The sequence below is a fragment of the Quercus robur genome, chromosome 8 (assembly GCF_932294415.1).
Source record: "Quercus robur chromosome 8, dhQueRobu3.1, whole genome shotgun sequence".
Classification (NCBI taxonomy): domain Eukaryota; kingdom Viridiplantae; phylum Streptophyta; class Magnoliopsida; order Fagales; family Fagaceae; genus Quercus; species Quercus robur.
The window spans coordinates 53,020,147-53,045,273 of NC_065541.1; the positions used below are offsets into that span (position 1 = coordinate 53,020,147).

Consider the following 25,127-nt stretch of genomic DNA (forward strand, 5'->3'; position numbering starts at 1 on the left):
TCTTGGTACACCAAAAACCTAAAAACACCTCATCCACACTGATCCACTAGATAGGGAGAAGTAGGGTTGCATTTCTTACATGATGGGTAAAGATGGCAAAAACATCTCTATCGCCTTGACCCGATCAGCCTTGTTCCGTCTCATGTGGGCTTAACCCATCCTACAAATAGTGACAAGGACATATTTTCCCTACCCCACCCTGTCATACCACAAATGTTTTTATTTATTATTATTTTATTTTTTGAGAAACACAAATATGGTTACACTAATTGTCTCATCTTCTTATGCAACGAGTGGTTACACTCTACCATCACCAAATTACTACCGTTATTAAAGACTTGAATAAATTCCATAATTCTCTTATATTTTAGGATTGTTTCAAATTAAACCCAAATTTTTAAAATCGTTTCATTTCACACCTTCAACAAGTCTCTATTAACTAAAAATAACATAAATTCATATAAGTTGTGACAAAAACCTCGCTAAATAGGGGAAAAAATGTTAAACTATATAATGATTAATTATTTAGTTATTGTCACCAAAACATTCACCACCTCAAACCCGGAGCTTTTGACCACCTCAAACCCGACCCTACATGAAGATGTTCTAGGCCAAATTCCACAAGTAATTTCAGAAGATAAAAGCAAGGATTTGATGTGCAAGTTTGAGGAATGGGAAGTAGTACAAGCTTTGAAACAGATGGCACCTATGAAGGCTCCTGGTCCTGATGGGATGCCCCCTTTGTTCTTCCAACACTTCTGGCCTATGATTGAAGGGGATGTCACACACTCAGTGTTATCTTGGTTGAATTCAGGTACACTTCCATACCCAATAAATCATACCCTTATCACCCTTATTCCAAAAAAGAAAAACCCATGTTTTGTGTCAGAATATCGTCTCATAAGTTTATTCAATGTTCTTTACAAGATTTTCTCTAAAGTCCTTGCAAATAGGCTAAAAAAACTTCTCAATTCTGTTATTATTGAGCACCAATCAACTTTCGCCAAAGGGCACCTCATTACTGATAATATCCTTATTGCCTTTGAAACTTTGCACTGCATGAAAAATTATAATTCTAGCTCAAATGGATGTATGGCTTTGAAACTTAACTGGGTAAAGCATATGATAGGGTTGAATGGGTGTATTTGGAAAATTTGATGAGAAAAATGGGGTTTTGTGAACAATGGATTGGCCTAATCATGGTGTGTGTGAATACAGTCACTTACTCTATATTAGTGAATGGAGGATCGAAGGGCTTGATACATCCCTCAAGGGGTCTTAGACAAGGAGATCCCCTATCACCTTTCCTTTTCCTCTTGTGTACTGAGGGCCTACATGGCCTTATAAATTAGGCAGCTAGCAATGGCGACATCAATGGGTTCAGTTTGTGTAGACAAGGACCTAAACTAACCCATTTGTTTTTTTTTGTAGATGATAGCCTTCTGTTTGTAGGGTCAACTCCATAGGACAGCAAGGTGATGGACTTGCTATCCTTGTACGAAGATGTTTCAGGCCAAAAAATGAATAGAGACAAAACAAATCTATTTTTCAGCAAATTAGTAACTGAAGCTAATAGACAGATCATTAAAGGGATTTTTGGGGTTCGTGAAATTCAACATTATGAAAAATATTTGGGGTTGCCATCTTTGACAGGAAAAGGAAAAAAAAGCAAGTTTTAATTATATCAAAGAGAGAGTATGGAGGAAATTGCAAGGTTGGGAAGGAAAACTCCTTTCCTAAGTTGGTAGAAAGGTTCTCATCAAGGCGGTTATCCAAGCCATTCCAACTTATGCAATGGGTTGCTTCAAATTATTCATAGGGCTGTGTAATGAAATTGAGGTGATGACAAGGAAGTTTTGGTGGGGACAAAGGAGAGAAAAAAGAAAAATTCACTAGTTAAAAGGGAGTGAGATGACCAAATGCAAAAGTGAGGGTGGCATGGGCTTTCGTGACTTAGCCTTACACAATAACTCTCTCTTGGCCAAGCAAGTGTGGCGCTTATTGCAAGATCAAAGCTCATTATTTTATAAGGTCTTCAAACCCCGCTTTTTTCCAAATTGCACAATCATGGAGGCAGTGGAATCTAGTCGTGGTTCATATGCTTGGAAAAGTATATTACATGGCCGTGATGTTATCAAACGTGGAGCTTGTTGGAGAATAGGTATTGGGCAGAAAGTTCAGATTTAGCAACACACTTGGCTACCATTTAAACCTCCTACTCGTGTCCTATCACCTGTCGTAGAGGGTTGGGAGGAGACTATAGTAGATGTCCTTATAAATGAAGACAACCGGACCTGGAATGAACAAGTTATTGCTAGTTTATTTGTTCCTAAGGAAGCCGAGCTCATCAAGAAAATTCCTTTGTCAAAACACCCAACAGAGTATAAGTTGTATTGGTCGTGGACCTAAAGTGGCCAATACTCTTGCTGTACGGCACCGAGATCCTAGGCCCATACAGGCCCTGGGCCCAGTACCATACAAGCCCTGGGCCCAATCCCACACAGGTCCTGGGCCGAGTCCCATACCAGCCTTGGGCAAAGGTCCAGCCGTCCTACGCCCTTCTTGGAGCTTCCTTCATGTACGAACAAGCGTAGGGTATTGAATTCCGAGAGATGATCGGACAAACGTTCCCGGTCAAATATACGAATTGTTCCCGGGAAATTGTGATATTCCCAGGGAACTGAGTTGCCGAACATAGTCGGTCAAGATGGAGCCAAGTTCCAAGATCATAAATGCTGCACCGCCCTTTCACCTAAACATCCACTTTAATCAGATAATATTGGACCTCCAGTAGCACTAACGGTGGCTGTAATCATAATCTTCCCACTAACCTTAGCTATAAATAGAAGAAAGTTGGGAGAAGAAGGGGTTCAGAAAAATGGAGAGAAAACAGACAAGGAGAGAGTATAAATTGAGTGTTGCTTTGAGTCTCTCTACCGAGAACGACCCATTGTAGGAAATCCTTAAGCCCACTACAAATAAATTGTGAGCCCAAGTAACCTAAGGCGCAGAAGTCTTGTACTTGGTTCCTACAATTGGCGCAGAAGTCTTGTACTAATATTCTCAAAAGACGCGCCGTCTCACGGCGCCAGGCGCAGTCGTCATTATTGCCTGACGGTTCGTGGACCAAAGCGGCGTGCGAATCGGTTACGTTTGGCAGTCGCTGGGTCGCTCGTAAGTTGTGCCCATTTATTGCTTGATTAAACGTTTCTTCTCCCCCCACTTCTTTTTGGCTTTATAAATAGTCCATCTCTGAACACCATTCCATTTTTCCTTCGCCTCTGATCTTTAGTGCTTACTCTCTGCCGACCACATTTCTGTGCGCTCGCTTGTTCAGTGTTCTTTTCCTCCTTAGAACCCAAAGTAAGTCTTTCTTCCCCTTCCTGTTCCTTCAGCTTTGTTTCTTTGAGTTCACTTTTGTAGTTTTAGGCTTTATAGATGGGTTACTCTTACCTTCTAGAATCCCCGGCTGCTTTGGCCACCTTTAGGAGTAAATTTAATATTCCCGATGACGTGGACGTGGCTTACTGCCATGAGAGTGATATGGAACTCCACCGAGGGCAGGGTACAGCCTTCTTTCCTTTGCTGTCCATTTTAGAAGGTGGGGTCAGGTTCCCCGTAGATCCCCTCTTGATAAGCACACTCACTTACTATGGGCTGTGCCCTGACCAGCTTCCCCCTAATTTTTACCGGGTAGTTAGTTGTGTCAGTAAGTTGAACCACATCTTTAACTTACACTTGCAAATAGGGATATCGGTTTTTGAAAATGGAGGAAGAAAAGGTAAGGCCTGAGGTAGCATAGAATGGAAAGATGAATCTGTGGAGAGGCATCTAGGGTTTGCGAGTTCCGAACAAAGTCAAAAACTTCCTGTGGCGTGTCTATCATGAAGCCATTCCCACAAAATCAAACCTGAAGCGGAGACACATAATAATAAACTCGCTGTGTGAACGATGTTGGAATGAAGACGAAACTCCTTTACATGTGCTGTGGTCTTGTAGCGAACTCAGCTCGATAAGGTATCTTTCAAAATGGAGTTCTCGACAAATTCCAGGTGTCACAAACTTTAAGGAGCTGCTGTCATGGATTCTCAATAATCAAGGCAATCTGAAGCTATTTGCAATGATAACTTGGGGAATTTGGCATCAGCGAAATCAAGTCCACAACCATCAACCTTGTTGCACTTTGGACCAGCTCATATCGCAGGCAAAAGAGAAGTTGGTTGAATTTCTTGCCGTGCTCCCATCCTCACCTATAACAGTACCAAAACCAAAGGCAATACGGAAGCCACCAGATGCAAGTTTCGTCAAAATAAATTTCGATGGAGCAATCTCTGGGACTGAAAACAGAAGTGGGATTGGCGTAGTTGTCTGTGACCACACAGGTGCCATTCTAGTGTCCCTGGCTTAGAGCTTCTCCCCAGCACTCACACCAGTGGAAATTGAAGTAGTTGAAGTAGCACGAGCACTGGAATTTGGACTGGAAATAGGTTCAAGTGAAGTTATTCTTGAAGGAGATTCGGAGCTAATCATGAATTCTTTAAAGGCAGGGGGAGGTACAATAGCTTTAGTGCAGCCGCTTATCCAGGATGCTATTATTTTTTCAAATCCTTGCACAAAATTGCTATACTTTCATTGTAGAAGAGACAACAATAAATTAGCACATAGTCTAGCTAGATACTCGATAAATGTTTCTGACTATGTAGCATGGATGGAGGAAGTTCCCTATCCTTTACTTTCTGTAGCTCGAAATGATTTGACCAATTTGGCAAATCAAGTTCAATAAAATTCCAACGTTCTTTCTCCAAAAAAAAAAAAAAATTTCAAATTATATAAGCTTATGTATAAGTCATATAATATCATAATATATACCATATAATATTAAGTTATATCATATGTGCTGTGGTTACATCACATGGATGCCCACTTTTTTCCCTCATGTCATGTGACATGGTAAAAGTATATTTAAATAATTAACATATTTCTTCTAAATGAAACTCTATAAAATATAAAATGATATAGCTTCAAGGGTGCGCATTCTCAAGCTGGTTTTCATGGGTTAATGGGCTGGGTTAAACTCTATTCTTTTAAACCCGTAACCATTACAAGTTTTAGAAAATATAAATGCATTTTAAAATTTCTAGTATGATTTATTTGGATTTTAAGACATATTTTAAATTTGCTAATTGGATTCATTTTGGTATGTTGAGGCCAAGTTTTGATGAAGTTGAAATATTAGGCTCAACTGTGTAGATTGCATTCAATTATTAAATTATTGGGCTAAATAAAGAAATGAAACACAACTTTTTTTTTAAGATCTAACAAAATTGCCCAAACCCATGCCTCATCTCAACCCAAAACCATTGGGTTTGTGTTTAGAGCGACCATGGGTTGCTCTAAAAAAAACCCCCAAACCCAACAACCCTACTAAGCTCTTCTTGTTCTGTAAACTAATTTTCCTGTCAAATATCATAGTATCCAACACTTCATTTTTCAAGGCATGGCCCAAACCATGCTCTCTGTAAGTTTGCTCTACCTTCTCTGGCCCCTTTTTGTTGTAACAAACTCTCTCCCAGCTCCTGTTCTGGAAACTTGGGAGCATTGATTTTTTTGAGCATTAACTAATACTAACCAATTCATCATCACTTATCAAGTAATAAGATAGCACAAGTTCACAACTTCTTGGACATTTTCCCCCATCTAACCTTGTGTGTACCATACATAGTACCATTGATGTCAATCTTATGTAATTTTTATCTGAATTAGCTCTGTTTTGCATAAAGCATTAATGCTATATGGATCACGTGAAGTTAGTCGACAATAGCACATGAATGTGTATAAGAGAATGCCAATAAGGAGAAATGGAGAAAAGTGCAGAGTCATCAAATCAGTGGTGAATAATAGAATAAATTACAATTAAAGCAGACAGATGAATATATATAATTCCCAGTAGTATGTGTATTCTCAGATAAAACTACATGTCTTTGCATCCTTCTAATTCTTTCCCATTATAACTCTACTATCTCCTAATATAAATATACCAGATGAGGAACACGAAAGAAAAATGCATCCATTTGATGCATTGAGATGACATCTTGGTTTTGAGGAAAAAGGATAAAAAAGAAAAGGAACAAAAAGAAAATACCTACATTACAAAGAACAAAGGTTGTGTCAGTGGGATGCCGAAGGCAGCTTCCAAAATTTTTTGGTTGCAACAAGTATTTTTTCTCTCCCGTGTGATTCAGGTTCTTTCTCATGTATGGTAGCTGTCCATTTAATAGCGCGGGCTATGCGACCTACTTTATCAATAACCTCAGGGGAATCTCTAACCACAACTGTTCCCTGTGGACGCAAAATTCGATCCATCTCCACCATCAAATCCACAAGGCTACACCTGCAATGAGCACAGGCACTTAAACTTTAATTACAGAAAAGCAACCTATCAAGTTCTTTGAACAAATAGAGGTTAACATCTCCTTTGGATTGAAGAGAAATCTTGTTGCACTTGCATGGATTCAGCTCTTAGAAACCGGCATGGATAAGGTGTAGAAACAAGCATATTCAGAAAGGACTTCTAGAGAGAGAAAATTTAAGTTGCATGGTGGCTCACAAATATATGCACATTATACCATTTTTTAGTAAACAGTATTATATTTTTATGATACAGATGAGAGATGTAATGATTGCATAAATTTCAAGTTCTGCACATACAAACCTTTCATAGGACAAAAGCCCAGTTAATAGCCCATGGGGATAATAACTTGCGATTTTATCAAGGAATATAACAGATTACAATGCATAACATATATAGCCAAAGAGCTCTAGCTCAATGATACAAACCTTTCATAGGACAAAAGCCCAGTTAATAGCCCATGGGGATAATAACTTGCGATTTTATCAAGGAATATAACAGATTACAATGCATAACATATATAGCCAAAGAGCTCTAGCTCAATGGCACCTTCTCCTCCCCCCCCCCCCCCCCCCCCCCAACCCCCCAAAAAAAAGAAAAGAAATATTAATAATAAATAAAGGGTATAGGGTAGGGCTAGTGGGTTTTGAACCCACAGAGTGTATGTATTTTCTCACCAATAATAAATAAATAAATGCATTACATATAAAATATAAGCAAATAATACAATATTAATGACACGAATACTCTAATTTTGATAAAAACATATCAATTTTGTCAAATGAAGCCATATCTACTTCTTGTTCTACTTCAACTAAAACTAAGTTATCTTTAGGAGCCTTTATTTATAAAAGTTACAACAAAAAGTAGGTTTAAGCCCATGCCTAGGTGCCTTAGCGGTAAGGGAGAGTGCCTAGGCTAATTGTAAACGCAGAAGTCTCTGTTTTGACTCCTAGCTAGGGAATTTAGGGATTTACCCGATGCATGCTCAGTGGGGGTGAGTAGGCATCCTGGGTTTACCCCTCGAGGATGGTCCCACTGGCCCATACCTTGAGGGGGTTCCTCGTCATAAAAATAAAAATAAAAAAAATAAAAAGAATAGGTTTAAGCAGCCAAACAATATCATCAACCTAGCAAAATATCAGGATTTTATTTATTTTTAAGTACTTTTGAATATCACAAAATGTGCTCCATATTACTACATTTTATTATAAATAAATAAAACAAACTCCAAGGAAGCCAGGAAAAACAGAAAACAGATAAGAAACTAGCAACAAAGGAAGAGGTTATACATTACACATACCTGTTCTTGCCTTGATCTTTTATGAGTGATTCAATGCCAGCTACATGAATGAGATCATAGGTCCTAGGATATGTTGAGAAAGGCTCACACCTGGAACCATTAATACATTAGTTCATCCATAAAAGTTCTCCATGAAGCCATTATAGTTCTAGTAAAATTGATAATGAGTCCAAATCCTACTGAAAATAAAGGATGGAGTTAATATATTTATGAATGGCAGCCATACAAGGTATGGGCTTCTTGGGGGGAGGAAAAAAGGATGCCTGGACTGGTAACTTTAGTCCAATTTCAGACAGAGCAACAGGATACGCCAATCAAACCATAAAGGGCATGCAGTTCATCACACCAAAAGCTTTTACCTTTCAATGAACCATTGAAACTACCAAAACTTCAAAAGAGTAACAACTTTTAATTTGTGAAGTAGGTCTTTTGATAACCACTTAGAGTCTACATGAAACAGATCACAGAAGAAGAAATATCTAATGAATGCAATTTCATTGGAATATTGGAAGGTCATAAACTGCCCTCTACAGTTACAAATGTGAAATAAAGAATAAGAGGATATAGCAATCAAGCCATAAGGGCTTTTGCAGTTCATTACACCAAAGACTTTCTGTGAACTATTGAAGCTATCAAAAGAGTAATGTTGCTAGGCCAATGTGGCTGATGACTGGGAATTGGAAGGTTGCTAGGTTCCAAGGAAAAACGTTCCCTTTGAAAAGAAGGCCTTTTGATAACTACTTGGAGTGTACATGCAGTGGATCACAGAAGAAGATATATGTAATGAATGCTGTTTCATTGGATTATTGGAAGGTCATAACCTTCCCTCTAACAGCTGAAAATGTGAAAATGGAGCTAAAGCAGGACCCCTGACTACAAAGAACGACTCATATAATTTATGTGTACTGGGTGGGAGGGTGGGGCGTTCTTGAGTTAATTCCATGAAAACAATTCTCCCTTTCCTAAGGATCCATTTTTTGGGACATCACAATCAATTTCATCAAAATCCTAAGGGAATCCAAGTGGTTTGTGTGTGTGTGTGTGTTTTTTTTTTTTTTTTTGGGGGGGGTGGGGGAGGGGGAACATATAATTAACTGTACTATTAAATCTATAAGTCTGGTAAAGGGAATCCAAGCTGTTTAAACTGCAGAACAGAGCAGATGTGTTGTTTTCTGGAAGATAACTCCAGTGGACCAACAAACCTGGTCTTTTTTTACATGGATTATTTTTTATAGATATATTGGCATATTAGAAGATGCGGATATTGGTGAAAATCTCGAGTTAACTAACTCATAAATAACCATAAAGGCAAGAAGGAATTTTACCAGATATCAATTCTATCTGCTCCGACACAAAGCAACAGGAGGATCTTGTGTATTACTTCAGGACAATAGCAGCAAGGGCATTTTAACATGTAGCCATTTAAAAATTGATATGAAATGTTTGATTGTTGATTAATGCATGCTTCTAAAGAAGATACGAGTCATACGATGGTCACTTCATGAGTAATATGAAGAATTCATGAAACTTCATCAATTCTAAGAGAGAGGGCCTATTAACAGGAACATATTTTTGAAGGATCAGCAAGACAGTAAAAGTCACTCACCAATCATGGTAGACACCAATAAGGCCTCTATCATAAATTACTGCCAAAGTTGGCGTCTTGCGAGCAGGTACCACATTCATTACCCACACAGGGTCAGATTTTAGAGCTGCTGCAAAGCCTCCAAAAAATGCATTCATGTCCATGACGTTGCGTATGGCTGGAGTTCCAAGCTTTATATTTAATGAGTTCTTGTAGTAAGCAACCCGTCTTAACCACCTCCGGGTGTCAGCCTCATACACATCAATGCCATTTTTCATCTGTGTGGCTCTTGAAGGAACTTTTGTCAGCCTGCTGGGCCACTTTGGAATTGTCCCAACAGCTAGTTCTCCTTTGGCAGTAGAGGTCCTGCTTACACATTTTTTTAACTTGTAATACCTGCAAAACAATTGAGCTTACTTTTCACAATTCCCAGAAAATCTTTGCATATACAGGCTCCATTGATAATAGCACTGTTTGAAATAAACCAGATAGAAATCCATCGCATACAAGCACAACAGTGTATGGCATGGCAAAAAATAAATTATTGACCCCTCCACATGCTAAAAAAAATCCTTTCAAATAAGAAAAATTGTTCCAGGACAGTTACCAGGCATAACTTGGGTCATCTGATTCATCACACAACTCTAAACCAAATTCATTTTGGTTGGGGAGACATGAATCTCCCAGAGGCTTTTTCCAGATGGCTGTGCTTCCTTCTACGACAATGATTTCATAACACAATGATCTAGCCACAGCCTGCAGATCATCCCATTCCTTGTCTTGATTAGCCCAGCGTACAGGGGGACCAGAGATGACCAGATATCCTCCTGGTCGAAGCAACCGATCCACTTCGAGGAAATATGTTGCATCTGCAAAGCCAGAATTTTTATGATAAATACAAGTGGCAGGAACTAGCAATAGTGTTATATAGGAGAGACCAAATGTGACAAAGAACTCACTATAAGCAGTAAAAGGGACTAAACATCGAGAACAATGCACCAAGTCAAATGAGAATCCTGGAAATGGGAGTCTGCGAGTTCCAAGCATAGCAACAAAAGCTGGAATCCCTCTCTCCAGTGCAAACTGTATCTGGGATTTATGTGAATCTCTTGGTGCGAATGACACGGTTAAAATGTCTTCAGCTAGCAGATACCCCCCAAAACTGGCCACCTGCACGAGGATGAGATTTTATGATCTAAAAAGTATAAATTCTAGTAAGGTCTCAGAGAGATACAGGAATTAAGCTCCTACCCCGCAACCCATATCGAGAGCAGTCCTTATAGTGCCACCACTTATAGGGATATATTGTCCAAGCTTTTCAATATAAGGTACTGCACCCTCTGGGAACATTGTGCCACCACCAGGGAAAATGAAGTATGGACCTTCCAGTTTCATCCATCCCTGATGACCTTTCCTTTCTGCAATTTTGTTGTGTGGCATGTTGCTATGCCATACCTGCACAAGCAGTCAACAATACTTCAGGATAAATGAATAGAGTAACTAATGAATTTCTGACAAAATATTGGCATCATACATCAGTCTTGGCATTTGAAACAATATGGAACAAATAATCTTATATTGAGCACCAATGTATGCAAATTATTTCTTGCATGTAGATTGTTTCCAAGAAGAAAACCAAACACTACTTCACGTAAAAAAAAAAAAAAAAATCTGATAATTTTCTTGTGAGCAATCCAAATATGGCTACTTTGTCCATCACCATACTCAAAATCCCAGTTGAAGATTGACTTTCAAATTTAAGAACATAAGATCCAAGCATGAGCTGAGTTTCACCAGGTTACAATATCTAATTAAGATTGACAATCCTCAATACTTATTTATAATGATACTCCTTTTGTTACTATTTAAGCATTATAGGGGCTAGATTTTTCTAGCCTATCCACAATTCAAGTGAGAACCTCAATGAATCAATTTCAAGGTTTGTTGAGCATTTTTCTAATTGGTAACTTAAACATGTACCTAGTAAGTCTCGAACCCACTACCTTACCTTGCATCCAAAATTTATGAGGAAGCGTCATTTGAGCCCAAGGTCATTGTCTCAAAGTTTGTTGAGCATTTGTGTTTGAAGCCTTAAAATCTCTATCTATCTATCTATCTAAATTATAACTAAGACCCTAGACTATCTCCATCACCTCTTCTAAAGTGAGGTTTTTTCAAATTCTAGTGACATCCAGTTTATACTTGTTACACCATCAGGAAAACAATAAATCCCATTACTACTTCTCTGATACTTTTTGTTTTTTAAAGATAGATAGTTACAATCTTGGAAACATCAGGAGGAGTCAGTCGAGTTAATATATTATCATTAAATCCACATCTTATGCATTCAATAAAACATCACATGTACTTTTACTTAACAACCTAAAATTCCAAGCTTTAGATCAAAACAACAAAAAAAGTCATTACCTTGTGCAAGCTTTCGGGCCACGGCACCGGAATTTCGTACCCTTTAGGAGGTGGGATTAGACAAAGCGGCGTGTCGTCCGGTAGAGGACAATGTCGTTCTCTATAGAAGTTCATTTCTCTGCTCAACTGGCTGTTCCTCCTTGGGTCCTCACATGGCATGTGGTCCACTGAGTCTGCAGAGCAAGCCTCGATGGTGACCGGCTGAGTCCCCAGCTCCACCAACGCCGCGAGGCGGTGGCGCTGACCTGGATCGGAGGTGGAGAGGAGGAGGGCTTGGCGTCCCGATGCGGCCATAGAGTCCCCTAAGGGAGTGAAGACTAGCAGTAAGAAGATGAAAACGATGGCAAAGAACGCGGCCGAGACTAAGTCCAAGAGTCGCCATTGTCTGGGGCTTCGTTTCGATATGGGCAGATTTAGATGACCCATTTTCTTGGATCTGATCAAATGGGCATCTGGTGATGGGGTTTTGTTGAGTTGGGTTCTTTTTTGTTTTCAGAAAAATCTGAGGACTCTGTTGTTTTTGGTTGTTAGTGAGAGAGAGAGAGGGAGATTTTTTTGAAGTGTTTTGTAGTATTGGGGTGTGAAGATTTTAGGGGTTAGATGGGGTTGGTGAGATTGAAGAGATTGTGAGTGTGAGAGGTGGAACTGGAAGCAAATGTTCTTTTATTGTTTTTGGGGTTTGGGGAGAGATACTAGATTTGGGATTGCAGTTTTCACATGCACGGTGAGACTGTGTATGTGTATTTATTGAAGTGGTACTCTTTTGTTTTTTGAAGCAGCGGATTTGTTTATTGTAGAATTGTAGTGGGAAATGGCCGAATGGGGGGGATATTATAACTATATAGGTTGGTGTAGAGGATTAGATTGACCTGGCTGTGAAGGATCTGTGAGTGAATACTGCAACTCTAAGTGTAATATACTAAATTATTACTAATATATATCTACGGCTGTCGAGTGATGGGAATGGCCAGAATAGGAACTTGATGTTGATGATGAGGCTTCGGTTTGATGATGCCAGGACAGTGAAGTTTGATGCCTACGCGTGATTTGCTTGCGATTAAAGCTTTAAATTTTTTTTTTTCTTTTATGAAAAGGTTTTTTTTTTCTGCTTCTTGAAAACTCAATAGTTGAGAGGGATGAGAAATTTGAACTCTTCTAAGTTAAAACTTAAAACATCAAAATATGTTAATTAGTTTTTTTTTTGGCAAATGACACTTGAATTAAGATTAAGCAACAATAAGTCTGTTACAATAAGCAGCTCCAGCTCTTTCTATAGCCAGTAAATCAACCACCACATCCGGTGGGTTATACAAAAGATGAACATCAAAATCATGGTTAAGAGTTGCTCCCATGCGGGCAAGGCAGTCAACACAACCATTAGCCTCTCTGAACACGTGTGTCACTGTGTGATTAGGAAAGGTCGTTATCAGGTTCTTGCAGTCAGTTAAAAGAGGTTCAAGCATTAAATTGACTACTGAGGAATTAGAAACAAGGTGTACAATAAATTCAACATCCATTTCAATACAAATATTATCAATCCCCAGCTGCTTGGCCATATTCAGTCCATCCTTCAAAGCCCACAGTTTAGTAATAGTACTTGACATGTTTCCAAGTTTTCGCGTGAAGCCAGCCAACCATTCACCATTACTACACCTCAGTAAGCCACCCCCACCCGCCTTTGTTGGGTTACTAAGCACGGACCTGTCTATGTTGAGCTTTGTCCAACCTGGGGGGGCAGGGGGGTGGGGGTTTAAGCCATCTCACTTGGACTTGCGTTCTTCTTGGTTTGTTCGGGCCATTGGGGACAATGGCATAGAACTCCACACCTTTCTTAATGCAGCAAGTACTTGTGCCCTCCTCAATTTTCCCAATTTGGAAAATAGCCTTATTTCTATGCAGCCATAACGTCCATACCGCTTGAGGAAAAAGAATTTTCCAAGGCACACGGGGTCTTGGATACATGCTAGTCATTCCACAGTTGTTTTTTAGCCAAGCATCCAAATTCAGCCCAAAGAACTCCAGATTACCTTCCTCAATTCCCAAATCTTTCCACACAGATTTTGCCACCTTACAATCTCTGAGAGTGTGAAGGATGGATTCGGGACTTTCTCCACACAACTCACAAGTTGGGTTAAGATTTAACCCTCTTGAACCAAGCACTTCCTTCGTAGGAACACTACAGTGAGTGCACAACCACAGAAAAAACTTTATTCTAGGTGAAGTACTTACTTTCCACACCCATTGATGAGGGCTAGTTTCAAGGTTCAAGATGTTAAACCCTTTAGCAATGAGATAGGTAGATTTAAGGGAAAAAGAACCATCCTTAGAGAAAGCCCGAACTAGGATGTCCTCTTGGTCTGGGTTTTTAGCCACAGGTATGCCTCTAATTTCTTGCACAATTCCATGAGGAAGAATAAAAGAGATGTTGTCCATATTATCTAAAAAACTCCTGTCTGATAGCCTCCATCTGCTAAAGGCCCTTCAATTAGATTCCTAAGAGGTCCCGAAGGGAGCCAGTAGTCATTCCAAAGAAACACTTTATCTCCATTGGCAATGGACCATTTCAAACCCTTATTAAAAACAATACCTCCAACCTTACAAGCTCTCCAAATGCAAGAGGCGGTCTGCTTGCTTGATTCACCCCTTACGTGTGCCAGGGTAAGGTATTTGTTTGCAAGCATTTGAGCCCAAGGCATGTCCGTGCTAGAGGCAATTCTCCAAGAAAGCTTAGCCAAGATGGCAGAGTTCCTAGCTTTCATTTCAAAAATTCCAAGACCCCTCAAATCAATCGGATTGGTAACCTTGTTCCAACCAACAAGGTAGAGCTTTCTCTTTTCCGCAGTAGATCCCCAAAGAAAGTCCCTAGTTAGTTTGTTAACATCCTCACATACCTTAGTCGGAATCTTGTAGCACTGCATATTATATTCAGGAATTGAGGAAACTGCTGCCTTTATGAGAACCAATCTTCCCGCCGGTGAATGGCATTTCGATTTCTAGACAGCCAGTTTGGCTTGAACCCTCTTCACAACAAAGTGGAATTCATTTTGTCTCCTCCCCTTATGAATGATAGGGAACCCGAGGTATTTCCCAAGGTTGTGAGTTTCACCAATGCCAGTTCGATTCACAATCTCCCTCCTTTCCTCCGTTGCAACATTAGGCGAGAAATTTTTTTTTGATTTTGCTTTGTTGATTTTAAGACCGGTGAGATTGCAAAATTCATCAAGCACATCGACTATAGCTTCAATATTACTCTCATCAGTTTTGGCAAAAAGTAAAAGGTCATCGGTAAAGAAAGTATGTGAGAAGCCCGGACCACTGCGAGAAGCTTTAATCTTTTTCCAACTTCCCTCTTCGCACTTCCGATTGATAAGGGTGTTCAAAAATTCCATGCATATAATAAAAATGTAAGGGGATATCGGGTTTTCTTGCCCTAGACCGCGGGACGGGAAAATCTCCCCAATCCGACTCCCATTGAAGAGTAAGGAAGCCAAAGTAGAGGAAATGCAGCTAAGGATTAACTCTACAATATCTGGATGGAATTTAACCAATTATGATTAAAAAAAAAAATTTACGGTTATAAACAATTTTTTCAATGTTTTTTTTTTCATTATAGATTTTATAAAAATTAAAATGTATTTTTTCCATTTCATAATAATTGTTAATGATACTGCACAAAATCAGTAGGCTGAATGTTCCAGGCTTCAATGACTCGCTTGGAAGACCTGAAAGGAAGAACACACAATCAAAAGGCGACCGGGGTGGACCGACCAAGTACCCTCCGATGATTAAATTAGTTTTGCTCTGGAAAATAAAGTTCCAAATTTAGAGGAGTCATCTTAGAAAAAACTTACCCTGATTTGATGTAGGCGAGTCCTTATATAAGGGTCTTGGAACAGTTATTTGATTAATAACTTCCCCAAGATTTGTGGGAATTAGTAAGTTTAGACATAACCTCCAGAATGGCTATGGAAGTTATAACCTCCAATCTTATCCGTTACAACCGCTGCTAGAAGTTAAGCATTTGTGAGGAAGTTATGGCGATAAATAAGGATTTTGTTCTCACTGTGGTCTGAATCTTCAACATATGTGGGTAAAATCCATTATTGAGAATTTCCTAAGTGTCACGTGATCGTCCAGGCATTTTTCCTATGGACGACCTCTTTGAATACTTGGCCATTGGCTCCTGGACAACCCCTATGGACAAGATAGAGATGGTAATTATTTTTTGCCTCCCCATCAGTTAACATTTAGTATACTCATGTTATGAATTGAGAAATAAAAGATAATGTAGTCAATTCGAAATGACTAATTTTCTTAATTTGAGAGAGGAAATAGATTTTTTTTTTGGGGTTAATTTTCTGCTTAATTTTCATTAATGCATTCAACATATATAAATAACCAAGAATGAGATAGTCTCACCAACAAATCCTAAAATATAGAAACCTATACTATTCTAAAACAAAAGAATTTATTTGAATACAAATGAATAACAATACTAATCAATCTAAGAAGCCTCATTCTATCACTTATCTAAATTCAAATAATTTATCTAACATCCAGGTCATAACAACCCACTGATTGATGATGCAGGAGATCCCAGTGGTTACTTGTCCAATGAATTCTCAAAGACTTGCAAAAACAAGTATACACAAAACTTAAGTTAAAGAGACATTGGTATGGTGTATGGTGCTGCCCCAAGTTCCTCATATGCTTAAGTTAGCACTCTAATACCATAAAATGAAATGTCAAGTGTTTAGGATTATTATGCATACCTTGCGTTTAGTGTTTATATAAGGTATCTGATTGTTACTTCCAAGATTCCCATTAGTTACTTTAGTTGGAATGTTGCATAGATGTTGCTCACTTTTCCGAAAGGATTGTACCTTTCCCAAAGTGAGGACTCATCCATTTTTATTTTGGACAAAGAATCTTTGAAGTAGGTAAATATAAATTAGAAAAGATGCATCCCATCAATAATGATTGCTCTTTACCAATAGAGTAAGACACAAATTAGTTTCTTTTAATGTAGGCGAAATTTGAACTCGTCTTTTATTTGATGACAAAAAACTTTACTCGTTAAGTTAATTAGAATCCACTTATTTGTGTGTTTGGGTAGAGAATTTGTAAAAAAAAAAAAAATTGAGGTGGAGAGAATTTAAATTTATGTTAAATAAAATTCATTGTTTGTATATGTTATTAGATGAATTTCTAATTTTTAAAGGGAATTTCAATTGAGAATTGCGGGCTCAAATTTTAGTTTACAAATTATTCCTATACATGTATTATTTCCAAATCTCTCTTCCTCCTCCATCCTTTTTTTGCTTTCTAAGCATGGTTTGGCCAACTTATTTGCTTAAAGGTGAGACAAAAAGTGACTTAATAAATAAGTTGACCGCAAATATACTGGTCAAACACACCCCCAATGCTCAATACCGAATTCCCTTTCTCCACATCTAATCTTAATAAAGAACAAATCATCCTTAAACAACCCAAAAATGCTTTAATGCAACTCCACAACCCTCATTCCAACCACTACTACACCACCTGCCATGACTCGTACCAACTTGCATTCAACTCCAATATCCATCCCTTCATACGAGCGCATGAGACAAAGATTTGTGTCATTTTCTTATGGTAAAAAGGAACGACCATCGACGAGTTGGATCCTATGAGAGCTTAGACATGGCATCTTCGCTCGAGCAATTCTTACGAATGAATAGTAATATCTATTAGGCATAGGGTTAAGGTCATTCATAGCATCAAGGTCTTCATTGAGGAGAAAGTATTCCTTGTAACAATCATACTAAGTCAAACCAACTCTTTTGTTATAATAATTAGTCTTACCAAGTTACCAATTACCTCTTATTCACAAATTGGGCTTGTTACATGCTTGACTTCTTATGATCGCAAGCTATGTTGGTTGTCGTAAAGGGGCATAAGGTAATGCTTTGGGTTTGCCTATTTTCGTGACAGACAAGTTCAAAACATGAAACTCAAGAAGAGACAGTTCCACTTGGACTACACTATATCACACTAGCCATATCAACGTTTCAGATGTGGAACTCGTCTCTTCTCTTCAGCATTTAAAACTCTGCAGCAAATTCAGAATCTGCTTTCTCCACCAAAGTACTTGCTGCGGCAGGAAGTCCCCTCTGTGATCAACAATGCATGCTAGCAATGACCATGATGACAAAAAAGGCATTACTATACATGTCTGTTCGAGGAGGAGGAACCATGGGGAGGTAAAACCTCACTTAAATTTTTTAATTTTTTTGGTTTAACCTACTTTCAACCAAAAAATAAACATAAATCAGCAAAACACTAAATAAGCCATTGCCAAACATACACAGCCAAAAAAAAAAAAAAAAACATGTTCTACCAGACTCAAGTCTCAATTTGCCTCAACCACTATCAAGCTCGTCGGAGAACTTTGCCCATCAGAACCATCCTAACAAAAACTAGGCCAGAACTCTTGAACCTACATTTAGTACAGTTGACTAACAATAGCAGTAACCTCATCTCTCTCTCTCTCTCTTTTAAAAAAGCATTTGATAGCATGCAAATCAAATGAAAAAAGAACAGAAAATCAAAAGTCAGATTTTTGAACACTCTTTTTATGGTCTCAAGTTCTGTTCGCACATTCAATCAGAGATCACATTTAATGTGTTTAGTAAGTGTACAAAATATTGCAGGAAAAATCCAAACCAAAAGAGAAAAAGAAACCATTGAAGAATTAACAGCAGCAGAAAGAACCTTTCATCTCATGGCCGAAGGCTCTGGGAGAGCTTTATAAGATAAATACGAGCATATACAAAACAGTAACCATTAATATTTATAAATTGTTGGAATAAATTTGTATCCTGGACTCCTGAAAATGCAAATCACCACCAGCACAAAGCCCATCTTGTTTAGGGTATTCAGAACCCCACTTAATCATACTAAACGACCAAGCACAATTTATAAAAAAAACCTAAAAGAGAAAAGTCTTGGTCATACTACCCTATTCCTTCTGAAACTGAAATTCAATGTTTCCTTGCCGCCCTAAGATTGTATTCATGCTTAATAAGATTTGCTCTCAGCAGCATTGACCTAACATCCCGATCAAATTCATTACCAGTCTGTAAAACTCGCTGGAAAGTTGCATTCCTTTGATCTGCATGACGTGCATACAGAATTTTGTTGTGTGAGTCAATCCGAGCCTGCAGGGGCATGATATTGATCAGTAAAAATTAAATAGTTGATGTATGGAAGGGTTGAACTTGAATTGGTTTCACAACATCTAGACCTGAATTCTTTAAAAAAGATTGATTCTACTTGGTGACTTGAAATTGATCTTAATATATAGTTTAAATCAAGTCTGAACCGGTGAGCAAAGTACAGCTAGATCACAATGTATGGAACCTTAGACTTACATTTGCCATTAATTACAATTAGTTCAAGGAATATAAAGATCTGAACTAAAAAGACAATAGACCTAACCTGTATTTGGTCGTCTGTGATCAAAGCTTCAAGTTCTTTCTCCAGCCCTGCAACAGTTGTTTTGAAGGCATTTGCCATCATTTGCAAATCAACAGAGACAAATGGGTGTGTATACTGGATGAGGGCCTTGTTGCGGATTTGATCATACAGCGTCTCAACATGGTCATGCAAATGGATGTCAAGCAGCAAATTTGCTTTGAGATTTCCAAGGTAATCCAAGCATGAGGCATAGTGGCTACAATAACAAGGGATATGATTTTGTTAGATGAGGTAAAAATAAAGACAACCCAGGTTGGGATGGGTTGATAATTGACCCATCACACAGCCAATTCTAAGAAAATAATTAGTTCTAATATTTTCGTGAACATGCTTATAAAATTTACATTTATGGCTATCGGCTATCCTTTATAAACTTTACATTTCTATATGGTTGAAATCTACATTTATGGCTATCGGCTATCCTTTATAAAAATTTATCTAGTATACATCGCATAGTGCCAAATGCCCCCAGTCCAAACCTATCAAGTTACCTTGAGTAGAAATCATTGATAAGCTCTCTTACTTCAGGCACTAACTCTAAAAAGTTCCGGAAGTTGACGTTGTCTATAACTTTGCTCTGTCAGATGAAAGCATTCAATAAGAAACTGCTCTCAAAGGTTCATTATGATGACCTTGAAAAACAATAATTGTAGAAAAAGAAAAAGGCAAAAAAAAAAAGATGGAGAAACAGAACAGATACCTTCAACTCTGCCCTGTCAAAACTTGCCAGTGCACAAAGTCCGCCATATGTTGCAACATCTTGAGGTGCAATGACTTCATTGTAGTGACTTCCCAATTCAGAACCTGTTTCCAAGAACTGCAAACATACACAAGATGGTAAATGCCACATTGAAGATAATATGACCAGTGGTAAATGCAAACATACACATAATACGGTAATTTATTTTTAAGTATATATGAAATTGATAAAAGGCAAACTCAAAATCATTGTGAATGCAGATTTTCCAAGTAAAAAAAAAAAAAAAAAAAAAAAAAAAACCTACAGAAAGCAGAAAGGAACATATCGTTTGATCTAAATAACTGAGCATTTGAATTCAAGCTAAAGAATGAACCCATCTTTCTTGTACTTTCTGACCCCTATTGGCAAGATTAAAACCCAGACCTGCCCCTCCATTTTATCCTCTTTTACCAAGTGAAATATATGGTGAAAGAATGGACATCCATTACCTCAGACACCAAGTAGATGGAAATTCTGAGGTGGACTTTTTTGATAAGTAGAAATTCTGACTACGGTAACACTAAAACAGAAATAGTCTCTCCACAGCAAATTTTATTAGCTGCTTTTAAATAAGGATGAAAAAAAGCACCAAGTTTCATGCACGGTCAGAGAGTTGACAATTTTTATAGGGAATGAAACATCCATATAGGTAGGCAAACTATAAGTGCAACTTGATTTTAACAAAAAGGTCTGGACGATGACAATGCCACCATCATTGTCACCATAACTTTGTCATATACACTTTATAAACAAATTTGGCAAATGGCCCTTTGGCCTATTGGCACCTCCACCCTTGTTGTGGGTTTAGTCTGGGGTTCAATCCCTAACATGTCTACTTAACTAAAAAGTTACTTACACCTTTTGGGAAGAACAGCCTCTACAAGAAAGAAAGCAACCCCAAAAAAACAAAACAGCCAAGTTTAATGCACGGTTGGGAAAGTTGACAATTTAATAGGGAATGAACAATTCATATAGGTAGGCAAACTATAAGTGCAGCTTGATTTTAACAAAAGGTCTGGATAATGACAAAGCCAGCATCATTGCCAACATATCTTTGTTATATAGTATATACACCTTTTTATTTGGCCAATGGCCCTTAGGCCTATTGGCATCTCCACCCTAGTGATGGGTTTAGGTCTGGGGTTCAATCCCTGGCATCTACACTTGACAAAAAAGTTATACACACCTTTTGAGAAGAATAGCATATACAGTTTATCTTCCATTTTATAATATATTGTTCTCTATTATGCCCCAAAATTCAAAAATACTTCTCCAATAGATAATAGCAAAAATGGTGAATGTGATTTTGCATCATCAAAACATCCATCAAGTCCAAATCCCAGTTTAAAACATTAAAAAGCACTACACCATGGAACCCAAATATCATGAGAAAATAAATGTAAAGATTTTTAAAAGTACCATGGCTAAAAGCTTCAACTAATCACTTTCCCTTCCCTTCAATTTTTTTTTACTCAGTTTCAAGATATCGATTAATGCATGATATCACCAACTATTACCGTTAACAACTAAATGATTGCAACATTTACTACAACAACTACAACACATCTAGTTACTAATAAACATACAAAACAGTTTTCAAGACCAGTACACTCTTTATTAAAGCCACAAGCAAGAACAAGCACCATTTTTATATTAATAGTAAAACAGTAAATAAGCCAACAAACCTTACGAGCAGCAAGCTTGTATTTTTTAGCCTCCAAGTGAGCCAATCCTGCAGCACACCGTAGTTTTGCAGTTGTAATTGGGTCAAGGGCCTCTGGTGATTGTTCTGCTTTACTGACATAGCTTGTCACATGGGTGAATTGACCCATCTCAATGCTGACCAGAATTGCACTCAAACACATATGGATGATGTGTTTTGATGTAGTACAATAATCACGAGTACGAACATAACTCTTAAAAGCATCCCCGAGTGCACCATGAGCATAATAAAAATCTCCAAAATCATTGTATCCCATTCTTATGCTTTCTTTGATCAAATTTGTCTGCAAAGAAAGTAAATGGAGGAACAAGAGATCAGGGAAAGCAATACTGCAGAACAATAAAAGAATTGATCAAAAAATTGATCTAACATTATGATGTTTGAAGATAACAGAAAGGCTGGTCCATGGGTACCAAACCTCTCAGATAGAGAGAGCATGCAGTGTTAACTTTCTTTGCATATAAGGGTTAACAAAAACTACCATGAAGTGACACGCTAATATCCAGAGGATTCCTTACAGGGAAAAGTCCCATCTAGAACTAACAAAGTAACAAGATATACTTAACATTTGACAAGAGCATTTAATCAATTTGGCTTGAACCCATAAGACAGGCAACTGTAACATTCAATCTGGGCTGAAGATGTATATAGACTAACACAGACTAGTGGCCCCATCTTGTTAATTTTCCTTTTATGCTATTTGCATAAAGCAAAACCTTATTTTTATCTCCTTTAGTTTACTCCTCTCTTACCCTGAAATTTGTATTAGTTCACAAAATTCCTACCTTTATTTTCTTATATAAACTTGGGACTCCTCAAATGTCAACATCCAAACTCAAGCTATACTGAATTAATGACAATGTTGCCAACATTTTGTATCTTAGATCATGATTGAACTTCAATATAAAAAATGAGAAATCCCACTCCCTGAGAGATATCAAAGAGCAAACCATGATTACTATTCAACAACAACATTGACAACAACTCCCTTCGTCCCAATTTATTTGGGGTTGGCTATGAATCCTCATCAGATTAGTTAGGCTCGGCTACATGTATTCTTTTCCTCCATCCTATTCTGTCTAAAGTCAAACTCTCTATTGCTTCCTTAATTGAAACACAATACGTAGAAACACAAGCTATACTTATTTGAATTAAACAGAACCTTAAACAAAACCAAACAATACTCTATAACAAATAGCACACCCTTTACCAATATAACAAGCACGCACATAAATACATACACAGATATGCACAATATAATTACAAAAACTAAAAAACAATAAGACATAAAAATAAAAAGCAAAAAGCAAAAAGCAAAAATACCCTATAGGCATTGAGCTCGTTCTCGAGCTTCTCCTTCTTCTGGTCAGCCCTGCGGTCGACAGAGTCGCACCAGGCTGAGTCCATGGCATAGTTAGGCCCGAGCTCGCCATCAATCTTCTGGACCACTTCTCTATAAAGCTGAGTATTCTCTCCCTTCTTGATCTCATCGTGAGCCATGCGAAGGGCCTCCAATCGCATCGCAGGGTTGCCCTCGCAGTTCTCGGCGATGAAGAGGAGCCGCATGATCTTCGTCCGCCCCTGGTAGAGGCCCCCGTAGGCCTCCACGTCAAGCTGTTCGCCGCTGCTAATGATTGGCCGATTGTTGGTTGTGGTGGTGGTGGTGTCGTCGATGCTCGGCTCGTCGTCGACGTCGCCGTCGCAGAGGTTGATTCCGCCATTGGAGTGGATCTCGTCGATCATTGGGCGCGAGGGCGAGCCCTCGGGTTCCATGGTTGTGGATGTAGTATTTTAGGAATTAGGGTTAGGGTTAGGGTTTTTCTGGGGATGGTACTCTGTTTGTTGTTGTTGTTGTTGTTGTTTTTTTTTTTTTTTTGGGTTTTTACTCAGACTCTCTCTCTTTATCTCTCTGTCTCTTGGTAGCAATAGTGATTTTTTTTTTGTGCGTTTTGTATAGCTTGAGGGGAAGGAGACGGAGTTGGGTTGGCACGTGCAACATTTGTACATGGTTATTAGCACCACACGCTGTCGTTTCAATGTGAATTAAATTTCACTTAATAATAATTATAATTAGAATCTCTTCCTTGATAATTGACACTAAAAAAAAAAAAAATCTCCCTATTGACACTAATTTTGACCAAACATTTTTAAAGTGTGGCAATAAAAAACGGGACTTGTTGTCTTAGAAGAACTCCTATTGAGTAGAATTAGTGTGTAGCTCGTATATATACATAGTACAATTAAAAAGTTCAAATTATACATTTTTTGTTTAATAAATGTTCAAATTATACGTGGTATTGGTTTACGCTTTTGCATTCAATAATTCACTTGCCACGAAAATTAAAAACTTAGATGGACATATGGCGAAAAATTGGAGTTCAATTGAAATCTAATTTAGAATTCAATTGGATTTGGACTTTTCAATTTTTATACTCAATAATTCACTTGGTACAAAATTAAAATTAAATAAGCCACGTGGCACAAAATTGAGAATCCATTTAAAATCTAATTGGATTTTCTTTGAGTTTTGGCTATTAATATATATAGATTAACTTTTGTTACTTAATTCTAAAAGTAATTGTTTTAATTAAAGAGCATTTTAAAATATTTAATATGACTTTTGCTTCTTCTTTTTTTTCAATGGGTTGTGGAGAGATTCACCATAGCAATTCTTTTGGTGCTTGATAAATTTAACATTTTTAATTTTTTATTCCAAATTTATCAATAATGTTTTTATTTTATATATTTTAACTATGGTTAAAATTTGGTAAATATAATTTTTAAAAAGTTGAAATATTATGTTACTAATATTAATGGAATGGGGAGGTGTTATTTTCTTCAAATCTCAAGACATGAGAATGTTTTTTCCCTTTAAGTTTGGAGTGAAATGTCATTAATATTGTTCCAAACCTTAAGGGAGTTGAATGTAATTACCAAAAAAAAAATTATATTGACCTAATCTTGTTTCCACCTTTTAAGTTTGAGATTGTTTTGATTTTGTTTCTTTATGTTTAAATTTTTGGAATTTTCATTTAAGAAGTTATATAATACTTTTATTTAGGTCCATTGGTGGTGACATGTGACATTAGTGAGATGTTAATATGGTAAATATATACGATATATCATAGGGTCCAGTTAATGGGTGCCTGCATTTGTTAATAGACTATTTTAAAAAAGTTTTGATACCATTTTTATGAGAAGTATAAAAAATTGTCAAAAAAATTTGTTACTTTTTTCAATTCCTGTAATAAATTTCTAAAAAATATTTCATAAACCATTTTCTTTAGATCATCCATTAAATTTTATCTATCAAAAAAAGTATCTCTTATTATGCAGTAATGCACAAAAGATATTAATTGGTCAATGGTCATTGACCGTAACATTAGGCATTATCAACATATACATTTGTACTTACACAAGGTA

The 25,127-nt window shown here is 37.6% G+C and overlaps 2 protein-coding genes across 2 annotated transcripts; both read right to left on the reverse strand.

Moving 5' to 3' along the window:
- Positions 1-5,873: 5,873 nt before the first annotated feature.
- On the reverse strand, positions 5,874-12,602 carry LOC126696994 (probable pectin methyltransferase QUA3). Its single transcript, XM_050393784.1, has 7 exons — positions 11,725-12,602; positions 10,549-10,752; positions 10,257-10,467; positions 9,905-10,166; positions 9,319-9,693; positions 7,713-7,802; positions 5,874-6,391 (listed from the first exon to the last, which is right to left on the reverse strand). The coding sequence occupies exons 1-7, from the start codon at positions 12,148-12,150 to the stop codon at positions 6,169-6,171; spliced, it is 1,791 nt and encodes a 596-aa protein (XP_050249741.1). The 5' UTR covers positions 12,151-12,602; the 3' UTR covers positions 5,874-6,168.
- A 5,886-nt stretch (positions 12,603-18,488) lies between these two features.
- On the reverse strand, positions 18,489-23,623 carry LOC126696995 (COP9 signalosome complex subunit 1). Its single transcript, XM_050393785.1, has 6 exons — positions 23,028-23,623; positions 21,667-21,987; positions 19,943-20,059; positions 19,734-19,819; positions 19,204-19,438; positions 18,489-18,923 (listed from the first exon to the last, which is right to left on the reverse strand). The coding sequence occupies exons 1-6, from the start codon at positions 23,475-23,477 to the stop codon at positions 18,747-18,749; spliced, it is 1,386 nt and encodes a 461-aa protein (XP_050249742.1). The 5' UTR covers positions 23,478-23,623; the 3' UTR covers positions 18,489-18,746.
- Positions 23,624-25,127: the final 1,504 nt, after the last annotated feature.

Bases quoted from the DNA above. Each gene is read 5' to 3' on its own strand.
- LOC126696994 (XM_050393784.1), bottom strand. From the start codon at position 12,150: ATGGGTCATCTAAATCTGCCCATATCGAAACGAAGCCCCAGACAATGG. The intron at 10,753-11,724 runs GTAATGACTTTT...CTGCTTGTGCAG, and splicing joins GGCCCGAAAGCTTGCACAAG to GTATGGCATAGCAACATGCC. The intron at 10,167-10,256 runs GTGAGTTCTTTG...CTGGCTTTGCAG, and splicing joins AGTCCCTTTTACTGCTTATA to ATGCAACATATTTCCTCGAA.
- LOC126696995 (XM_050393785.1), bottom strand. From the start codon at position 23,477: ATGGAACCCGAGGGCTCGCCCTCGCGCCCAATGATCGACGAGATCCAC. The intron at 21,988-23,027 runs GTATTTTTGCTT...CTTTCTTTGCAG, and splicing joins ACGAGCTCAATGCCTATAGG to ACAAATTTGATCAAAGAAAG. The intron at 19,439-19,733 runs GTAACTTGATAG...TTGTTATTGTAG, and splicing joins ATCAATGATTTCTACTCAAG to CCACTATGCCTCATGCTTGG.